Source organism: Lipotes vexillifer, unplaced genomic scaffold, assembly GCF_000442215.2.
Source record: "Lipotes vexillifer unplaced genomic scaffold, Lipotes_vexillifer_v1.1 scaffold2116, whole genome shotgun sequence".
Taxonomy (NCBI): Eukaryota; Metazoa; Chordata; class Mammalia; order Artiodactyla; family Lipotidae; genus Lipotes; species Lipotes vexillifer.
Window position 1 is genome coordinate 633,589 of NW_006791713.1, and position 11,094 is coordinate 644,682.

Sequence of the window (11,094 nt, forward strand, 5' to 3'; positions counted from 1 at the left end):
CAGTTATTTCCACCATTCTATCTTCCAGCTCACTTATTGTTCTTCTGCTTCAGTTATTCTGCTGTTGATTCCTTCTAGTGTATTTTTCATTTCAGTTGTGTTGTTCATCACTGTTTGTTCTTTAGTTCTTCTAGGTCTTTGTTAAACATTTCTTGTATTTTCTCAATCTGTGCCTCATTTTATTTCTGACGTTTTGGATCATCTTTATTATCATTACTCTGAATTCTTTTTCAGGTAGGTTGCCTATTTCATCTTCATTTATTTAGTCTTGTAGGTTTTTACCTTGCTCCTTCACCTGTAACATATGTTTTTTGTCGTCTTTTTTTTTTTTTTTTTTGATGGTTGGGGCTGTGTTCCTGTCTTACTGGCTCTTTGGCCTGAGGCGTCCAGCAGTGGAGTTTGCAGGCAGTTGGGTAGAGCTGGGTCTTGGTGCCAAGATGAGGACCTCCGGGAGACCTTACTCCCCTTAATATTACCTGGAGCCTGAGTTCTCTGTTAGTCCAGCAGTTTGGACTCGGTGCTCCCACCACAGGAGCTCAGGCCCAAACCCCGGCCTGGGAACCAAGATCTTGCAAACAAACAAACAAAAGAGCTGAGCAATAACAATAAATAAAATTAGAAAAATAAAAAATATATTAGAAAAAATAAAAATATAAGTGAAACAACAACAACAAGGTAAAACAGGGACTTCCCTGGTGGTCCAGTGGGTAAGACTGTACTCCCGGGTTTGATCTCTGCATGCTGCAACTAAGAGTCCACATTGCCACAACTAAAGATCCTGTATGCTGCAAACAAACACCCCGTGTGCTGCAACTAAGACCCAGCATAGCCAAAACTAACAAATAAATAAATAAATACAAGGTAAAACAACCACAACAGCAAAAAAAAAAAAAAAAAAAAAAAAAAAAAGCCTTGGCTGTGGGGGGGCGGGGCTTAGGCTCAGGACCCTGGCAGCCAGAAAAGGCCCTGAGTGGGCGGGGCAGGCGCAGGGCTTAGGCTCAGCATGCCTCGAGGGGGCCTCGGAGTGCGGAGGATCAGGCCTGGGACCTCAGCAGGCTCCCCGGGGCCCGAGTGGGCAGGGGAAATGCTGGCTGTGTTCCCTTCTGATCCTCTTGATCCCCCAAGGGTCTCTCCCTGTCCCCGTTGATCCCCTCACTGTGAGTGGGCCCCTCCCCCAGCCACCCCCAGGGGTGCTGGTCCTGTCCTGCCTCCACTTCTCCCCTCTCCCTCACCCCCACGTCCTACCCAGTCACTTGGGAGTCCCTCCCATCCCCTTAGGTGTCTGAGGCCCCCCACCAGCACCTGGTAGGTGCCCTAATTGTGAGGAGAAAGTTTTTTAAAAATGCATGCTGATATGATAGCTGTCACAACACAATCTAACAGAACTTTCAAATGAAGGTAAAGACATCTAAGTGCTACTAGAGCCATCTTACAGAAAAACCCAAATGAACTTTTTGGCCAACCCAATAAAAGAGAACCAAGTCAAACTTCTAGTCATAAAAACTACAATATCTGAAATAAAAATACACTGGGGCTTCCCTGGTGGCGCAGTGGTTGAGAGTCCGCCTGCCGATGCAGGGGACACGGGTTCGTGCCCCAGTCCGGGAAGATCCCACATGCCGCGGAGCGGCTGGGCCCGTGAGCCATGGCTGCTGAGCCTGCGCGTCCAGAGCCTGTGCTCCGCAGCGGGAGAGGCCACAACAGTGAGAGGCCCGCGTACCGCAAAAAAAAAAAAAAAATTGAGAAATAGTGGCCAAAAACTTCTCAAATTTCAGGAAAACTGTAAACCCACAGATCCAAGAAGCTCAGTAAACTCAAAGCACAAGAAACATGAAGAAAACTACACTGGGACACATCATAACCAAATGCTCAAAACCAGTGACAGTGAGAAAAATCTTAAAAGCTACCAGGGAAGGAAGACACAAAAAGTAAGAAAACTAAGGGTGACAGCAGATTTTATGTTGGAAATAATGCAGCTAATAGTGGAGGAATCTCTTTAGGGTACTGAAGAAAAACTCAACCTAGAATTCCATCACTCCAAAAAATAAAATCTTTCAAAAAGTAAGGCAATATAAAGACAGTTTTAGACATAAAAGCTGAAAGGATGCATCAGCAGTAGAACTGTGCTACAGGAAATGTTAAAAGAAGCCATTCAAGCAGAAGGAAATATTAATCTGTAAAACAAAATGAAGTGCACCGTAAGTGGTTACAGAGTAGGTAAATATATGAGGTTTTTAAATTTAACAGTGTGGTGTGGAGTTTATAACAAATGTAAAAATAAGATGTTGGTCAAACAGTAACACAAAGGATTGGAGGAGAGAAATGGAAGTTATATACAATTATAAAATTTTTATGTAATACAAGAAGTGATATGTTATTTGAATGTATGCTGTGATATATATACTGTAAACCTAAAGCAGCCACTTAAATAACAAAGCTGTAGGAGGCAAGCCAACAAAGGAGAAAAGACTGATATAAAATGTTTTCATTGCTATATAGGCTCCCACTGTAGGAATACAGCAGAGTATATTTTACAATGTCCAGTGGGTAGATACTTCAGTAATTTTAGCTGTTAGTACACATTTCTACTTTGAACGTATTTTACATGTCTATTTATGTGAATTACAGGAGTTTCACATAGTTATATGATCTATATGTATATGTAGATACAGAATTACTGAGTTGAAGCAGGGGTAAGGTCAAATTGTTTTCCAAAATGTTTTCATCAGTTTACATTTCAACAGCAGAATAGGCAATTTCCATACATCCCCCAAAACATTTGGTATTATCAGTCTTCTTAATTTTAGTCAATCTGGTATGTATATAGTGGTGTCTCATTATTATCATGATTTGCATTCTCTCATCCTTTTTATTTTTCATATCTCTTCCTATACCCCTCCTTTATGATCCTTCACTTATCCTGTCAGTGACACCCAGGAGCCTTAGATCACCTAAAAACAGTGAACATTCACACATAAAAATATCTTATTAAGAGAATCTACTGTGAATTAGCTGCATGTGGCCATTGGGGTACCAGAAGAAAGCAATACATCTTTATAGTATTTATGGTAAAGAGTTCACTCTACAAGGAATCATACAGGTGTGTTTCCTTTATACAACTCACTTTCAGTTTGGATCCCTGCTGTGAGATAAAATTTTTTTTAATTGTTGTTTGATGGAAAAGAAAAAACATCACTTATACTCATTTCCCTGCAGGTGTGAAATGAGCAGCTCTGAAGATGAGGACCTCCCCCAGCTCTCTTCCCATGCCCTTGCAGCTCTGCAGGAATTTTATGCTGAGCAGAAACAGTACACCGACCTCGGTGGCGATGACAAGTATAACATTGGAATAATAGAAGAGAACTGGGTAAGTTAATGCATTCCCCACCCATCAGGAAGTGTTGGTGTGGAGACTATTCTGTACCTAGTCCAGTGTTTGTCTGTATCTGACCTAATACCCAAGTTTATCTCACTTGTCACTACGAAGCTGATAACCTGTTCAGGAGGTAAGACAGAAAGCAGGCCACGAACATTTTAAGACAGTATAAATGCAGATTTTCCTAATTCTGACTCTCAGGCTGCCTGATGATCAGAGGAGGGGACATTTCAGATAGAAGAACAGCATATCATTATATCCAACACAAACGGTGCTTCCTTCTTGTATACAGATGCATTCTGTTGGTTGTTATGGAGCCCAGCAGTCCTTGAGAAAAGGGAAAAAATTGATCATTGCAGTAATGGGGTAACTGGACTTAAACAAACATGTAGTAAAAAATAGATGAAACTGAGTTTTAAGAAGATATTAATAGTTTCTGGGGCACAGTATGTATTTTAATTGTATTTTTATGGTCTAAATAAAAGTAGGAATTTAAAAAAGTGAGTTCAGAAAAACTAACCTAACCTGGAATGTAGAAATTTACATTTTTGAAGGAGATAGTTGAGAAATAGATGAGGCTTGAAATTTCTGTGACTGCCCCTCTCTTCATCACTTTGCAGCCGGAAGGAGGTGTGTGTGTGTGTTTAAGCAGACTTTTACATTTTGTGTCAAGTTTAGATCTCTTAAGTTATATAAAATTTTCCTGTTTACCATCTGTTTGAGACTGGGACAAAAATGTTTCTTTATATTTATTCTAAATGTTCCACTTACTCAGATGCCTCTTTGTCACTGCTTCCCTTCTTTATGTGCTTTTGTCTTTAGCTTGATTCTTTGAATAGTCAATATTAGAAACTTGAAGTACGTTATTATTCTTGAGGGGGTCTTTTTCTCTTTTCCTTCTGCTAATTTAAATACTATGTACTTTTTTCTGATTCTAAAAGTAATCTATGGTTGTTGTAAAAAATATATAAAAACATGAACAAAAAACAAAAGTAATAACTCCACTACCTGAATTAACTATTTGTATATTTTTGACACTTCCTTTTGGTTTGTTTTGTTTATAAAATTAAGGAGATCTCCCAGGAAGTTGGGGGTGGGGGGAAAGACAACGATACAAATTATAGAAAGAAAACATAAAACTAGAGGATAAATCCAGGAAGCTCAATATTCAACTAACTGGAGTTCCAGAAAAATAGAACTGAAAACAAAGAGGGGAGGAAACCTTCAAAGAATGATATTAGAAAATTTCCCTGAACCAAAGACCCTAAGACACATGATTATCATGACTGAAAATTCTGGATATAGGTGACAAAGAAGATCCTAGAACCTTCCAGAGAAAAGCATGTCACCTACAGAGTCTCAGGTCTACAAGTCACATTGCACTTCTCAGTAGCTTTACTAGAAACTTGAAAAAAGTGGAGCAGTTCCTTCAAGATTTAAATTTGTTCAGCCTAGAATTCTACACCCAGCTGAGTTATCAGTCACGTGTGAGGATAAAAGTAAAATGTTTTAGACATGGTAAGTCTCACAACATTTACCTCCTACGCACCACTTCTCAGAAGCTGCAGGATGTTGGGAGAATTAGGGATAGGTTCAAAGAACCCAATCAAATGAAACAATCATGTATTAACTCTAGGAAAAACAAGGTACCATACCAGAAGGAAATGCAATCAGAGTATATTACTTGGCCCAGCAGTGAACACTGATAATTGATATAGTATATATTGATATAGTAGATATAAATTAAAAGGATAAACTCTACGCCAGTTGTAAAATGATTTCACTCATTCCTCTGTCATAGCAGCTGAGCCAGTTTTGGTACACTCCGGAGACCGCCCTGCGCCTTGCAGAGGAAGCCGTGGCAGCTGCTGGGGAAGGTGGCAGGTGAGATCAGTTTCATTTCTCTTTTGCCTTTTAATCTAAAGTAATATTTTAAATGTCCTTCTTAGATGAGACATGGTTGGTAAGAAGGCTGAACTGTAATCTGCAAAACCTGTAGTTCGTGATTCGCAGAACATGTGGAAGTAAGAACTGCCTCACTGTTGAGTCGGGACACACACAGAAATCTATTCAGTGTAAGATATCTTATCTCTGTTCCTTATTTTAACATTTTCTACCTGTTACTTTTATACCCCTAGAGTTTGCTTTAAAAGAAAAAAATCTTGACCTTTTTGAAGTTTTAAGAATAGATTTTCTTTTTTAATTTGGTTTTTACTTCTGTCAAAACTTTGCACGCATATAAAGTCAAATGGTCCTAAAAGACTTGTTCAAAAAATAATCCATTGTTAATTTTCCCCTTGTCCACCCCCTCGCCTTTTCTGCTCTCTTTCATTGATTCTCTTGGTATTTACAAACATTTCTAAATAACGTTTATATTGGCACTTCTTGACTTGTCCCTCGCAGACATCATTTCTTGACTTCTCCCCTTAAGAGAATGAGGATTTGGCTCCCTTCATAGGCCACAACTGCCACATACGTGTCTCCTTTCTGTCCACTCTCCCAATAGAGTTATATCCTTTTTTCTTCTTTTTTTTAATGGCTGGACTCTTTGCTAATTTTTTTTTTTTTTTTTTTGCGGTGCGAGAGCCTCTCACTGTTGTGGCCTCTCCCGTTGCGAGCACAGGCTCCGGACGCGCAGGCTCAGCGGCCATGGCTCACGGGCCCAGCCACTCTGCGGCATGTGGGATCTTCCCGGACCGGGGCATGAACCTACGTCCCCTGCATGGGCAGGCGGACTCTCTGCCACTGCGCCACCAGGGAAGCCCCATCTTAGCAAATATTTTGCTGAGGATTTTTGCTTCTACGTTCATGAGTGATATTGGTTTGAAGTTTTCTTTTATTCTCTTGGTTTGGGTTTCATATTGGTTAATGGTAGCTTCATAAAATGAGCTGGGAAGTATTGTCTGTATTTCTGTCTCCTGGAAGTGATTGTGTAGAGTTGGTGTTAGTTATATCTTAATTTTGTTGTTAGGACAACATAGGTGTCCTTTACAGCTGAGTCTTTTCCTTTTCTGTGCAATGTTTCATCTTCCCTGAAGAAAAGAATTTATTTTTTTTTTTTAGTATTTCTATGTCCATATTATTGATTAACTCTCAAATTCTCCCCAGTGGTGTAAATCTCTTATCAACAAATTCAAACATATTTTTCAGCTCCTTGAAAAAAATGACTTCCAGGGCTTTGCAACCTGTTCCATCTGGACTGGTTGATTTCTGGTTTTGCTGCAGCTCTGGTCTTGGTTCTTGGTATTTCCTTCACCATCATGCTGAGGTGTCCTTTTACCTCTCTCTTGTTCCAGACTTCCTCTGTCCAGTACCCCAGTTCTTAGTTTACAGCTTTATCCTGGTTGGGTATATCCTTCAATAGTTTCCATGGGAGGGAAATTCTTAAAACCTTTCATGTCTGAAAATGTTTTTATTCTACCCATTCTCTTCATATGTTAGTTTTGTTGGGTGTCGAATTCCAGGTTTTGAGGGCATTGCTTCATTGCACGTTTCGGTAGTGCTATTGGAAAATACAATGCCATTCTGATTTCTTGTGGGAAACCTGTTTTTTCCCATCCCTGCCTACTGCTAGCTTAGGATTTTCTCTTGATCCCCAGTATTCGATTGGTTTTTACTGTGTGGAGCTTCTATCTGTTGTACTGGGTGAAAGCCCTTCCATTCTCATTAACTCAGGTCCTTCAGTTTGGGAAAATAGTCCTAAATTATTTGATTTCCTTCCCACTTTTTTTTCGATTCCTCTTTCTGGAATGCCTATTATTTGAATGTTGGACCTATCTACTTGTTTTTCTGTCCTTTTTCCATCTGTTGACCTTTTACCTTCTGGGAAAATTCCTCAACTTTATCTATACCATAGTTCTTTTTTGGGTCTCTGAATATTTATTATTGTATCTTGTTCATCCTTCTGAGGATATTATAGGATTTTTTTAAAAAGAGTTAAGCTCCCTACACAGCCTCTCTAACGAACCGCACACATGCATCTTCTGTTTATTTTGGCCTCTGGTATTAGATGCTTTCCCTGAATGTCTGCTGGCCCCCTGCTGTCCGTCCATATTTAAGGGTGAGACGCTCTAGGGCTGGAGGTTCTGATACCTGGGCGGGACTTCTCTACTTGGGTGTCTGCAGATGGCTGTTTCCCCATCAACACCCAGGGTCAGCATGTCCAGGCCTTTCCTTGTGGGCTGGTTAGAGCCCCAGGGTTTAATGTGATCTTTGCCATTTCCATCACCACTAGCTGTGCCTGGCACCCACCCTTCAAGCCCCCCCCCCCAATCCAGAGAACATCCCTCCAGTTTCCTACCACAGTTGTGGAGGCTTGGGATAGGGAAGAGAATCCTGGGGGTGCATTTCCTCTCGAATAGACCTTTCAAACAGTTCTCCTGTTTGTTGCCCCACCGTCACCCCCGCTTCTTGAGTTACCTGGTTGTGCAGCTTCCTGAGCCACGGGTACTGTGCTGTCAGCCAGGTTCCTTCTCAGCTTTCCTGGCTGCCAGTTTGGGACTTGGCTAAATGAATGTGTTCCCTCTGCCATCTTCAGCTGGAAGTTTAAACTGGAAGTCCAAAGGTTTTCTTTTATCTGTCCTTTTTCTTTTAAAATTATATGTAGTTTATTACGTTTTTCTTAATGACATGTTTTTACGTGTATTTTCTTATTTTTACATATGAGGGCTTTGGAAGCAACGTATTTTTTCTAAAAGGCATCTTCAGTATTTTAGGAGTTATGTCTTAACTTTAAAGATGAGTAGTAAGAGTAGCATTTATTGAGTACTTACTGTGTGTCCTGTCTCCTGGGTAAGTGCTTTCTGAGGGTCATCTACACCTCTGGAGGTAGTTCCTGTTACACTCTCCATCCTAAAGACGGATGCTGAGGCCCACGCGGTCACATCACTCGCACAAGGGCCCCAGCTGTGAGCAGCAGGCCGTCCGCTTCCCCTGCCACTGTCGCCACACCCTGCTCTCGTGCCTTCCTCCACCTCAGACCACTGTCCTCCCACCGGAAGTACCGGTGCTGCTGTGGTTCAAGTCCTCTGCACCCTCCGGCCCAGAGCTCTGGCAGCAGCCGGGCTGGGGTCTGGTCCCCACAGAAGGCGGTCGGGATGCCCCCAGACTTCTTAAGAAATGCATCTCACAGTTTTAAAGCTGAGTTTAATTTTCTAAATAAGTAGTTTTCTGAATGATTCTCTGCGTGTGTGTGTATATAATAAAAATCTAAAAGTGACAAAGGGGATGGAGACAAAAAGTCGCTTTCCCATTGTCTGCAGACAAGCTGTGTATCTCCAAGAGGTGAGCATAAACCCCTCTCCGTGAAAGCACAGTTTACACTCTCCTGAACTTGACTGTCTTGGAGAGTAATGACAACACAGTATTCCACTGTAACAGTCAACTGAGTAATTCAACATTTAAGGTACTTCTAGCATTTTTGGCAGTTGGCTTTAAAAGTTAACTACTGGAACACGACCCATTCATAACTGGAGATGCTTGTAATGAGACAGATTCTTTAATTTACTTATACAAAAAAGCAGCAGAAATTCAAAGTAGTCTGTCTGCACTGAGACCTAGTTTTAATGTACTTTTTTGGAAAACTAAAGTTGTTTAGGAAGTTATTTGGAGTTTTTCCTCCAAGATTATATTACAAAGTAACTTCAAAATATTTAGTTTGAGGCTAAAAAGTATTTGAAATAAATGTTAAGAGACCACCATGAAAATACTAAGTAAATTCAGGCCATAGGCTTCATAACCCTTGTCCTAATAAGTTTTACTTTTTTTTTTTTTTTAACCATGAAAAGCACATTTATCCTTTCATACTTTAAAATTATGAGTTGTAGATTTGTAAACAGTAGATTCCTTAAAAGTGAGTTTTCTTTCAAAATGTACTGCTGTTACTCAGTTTGCATTATTGTTTCCTTTAAGAAAATCTGAACACAGGGACTGTGGTTTTTCAGTGAAGTGGTTATTTCATGCCATGTGCTGTCATAAAGCTCAGCCATGAGTTGGCTCCTTTTGTTCCAGAATTGCATGTGTGAGTGCCCCCAGCGTTTACCAGAAGCTGAGAGCGCTGCACAGAGACGACTTTTCTATCTGCATCTTCGAATATGACCACAGGTTTGCCATATACGGAGAGGAGTTTATCTTCTATGATTACAGTAACCCAGTGGATTTACCTGAGAAAATTGCTGCACACAGTTTTGACGTTGTAATAGCAGATCCCCCCTATCTCTCTGAGGAATGTCTCAGAAAAACGTCAGAAACCATCAAGTACCTGACCCAGGGCAAGATTCTGCTGTGCACAGGTAGGTGCCAGATTGGCAACACACATCCCATGACTTTAAACAAGGTTCTTCCCCCTCTCTGTGCCCCAGTTGCCTTATCTGTACAGTGGGGCTGAGATGCTACCTGCCTCTCAGGGTTGGGGAGAATTAAGTGGCATGATGCCTGGGAAGCGGGCTCCGGCACTGGGCAAGTGCACCAGGAGTGTTTCTTGTACTCATCAACGTCAGTAATAGTAACACTGACTCAGCCTGTACAAATTGATAAAAGAAATTTGGAATCTCGGGGGTTAAAGTGGATGCCAAAGGTTACAGAGCTAGACATTAGATTAGGTTTACCAAAGCTGAGAAGGAGACTTTTGCACTGGTGATGTGGATATATTTTCTTAAGGTGGATATACTGGCATTTGACTGAGAATGAAAACGTTAACTGCTGGTCTCCCTACTTCCGGGCAGCTTGGCATCCAGGCCTGCTGTGTGGGCCGCACTTCCCCCCAGTGCAGTGGGTGCGGAGGACAGGGCTGGAGGGAGGAATGGGATTTGTCAGCCAGAGGCTGGTGTGAATGTATTGGTACAAGTTTGCACGATTCGCTACTATTGAAAAAGGGGTTGTACTAATTATTTTTGCTTTCCTTATGTTACTTTGTGGAATATAATTATTTTCTTAAGTATCTCAGCCTTGCAGATGTAGGAAAATTATTAAATGAAAAAGAAAAGGAAAAACGTAGGTAATTTGCCTAAATGTTGGAGGAAGTAAAAAAGGAATATAGAGCACTGACCTTCCCCCTTATCGCTGAGTGGTACCGTCAACTCACCGCTTCCCGCATCTGGTCAAGAATACCTCCCTGGCCTGCCTGGTGGGTGTGGAGCTGAGACGTGGTTGGTGCCTCAGTCTCCGGGTTCATCTGGTGGTTCTCCTCAGGTGCCGTCATGGAGGAAGAGGCAGCAAAACTTCTTGGAGTGAAGATGTGCAAGTTTATTCCAAAACACACTCGAACCTTGGGAAATGAATTTCGCTGTTACGTGAATTATGATTCTGGGCTGGACCGTGAACTGTGAATGCAGCTGGTAATACAATGTAGTGAAGGACCCATGTGACATTTCCCTCTTTTTATTTTCTTAGTAGATTGAAAAGCTATGACCTCCCCTCCTCCCTCACAAACTAGGGCTCTCCCTGGCCTAACTTTCGAGATGAAGACGACAACATCTTGTGATTTCTTTAGTGAGGCCATCCCTAGAGCTTGGGATGCTTTTGCCAACTCGAATCAGTGGAATTATATTTGGAATATTTGGAAGAAGTCATAGAAGCCGTCTAGTCTACTCTCCTCAACGCAGGCAAAGCGCAGAAGTACAGGCGGCTTAGTGATTGGCCAGGACCTTGGCCTCGGCCTCGGGCGCATCCTGTGTACTACGGGTGGCTGTGGACACCTGCGTGTGCTTTGCCAGCCATGC

General features: G+C 41.6%; 1 protein-coding gene across 1 annotated transcript; it reads left to right on the top strand.

Moving 5' to 3' along the window:
• The first annotated feature begins 3,223 nt into the window (after positions 1-3,223).
• Positions 3,224-10,740, top strand: EEF1AKMT1 (EEF1A lysine methyltransferase 1). Its single transcript, XM_007464517.1, is given in 4 exon segments — positions 3,224-3,367; positions 5,178-5,260; positions 9,386-9,666; positions 10,565-10,740. Coding segments are annotated over 4 exon segments (684 nt in total).
• Positions 10,741-11,094: the final 354 nt, after the last annotated feature.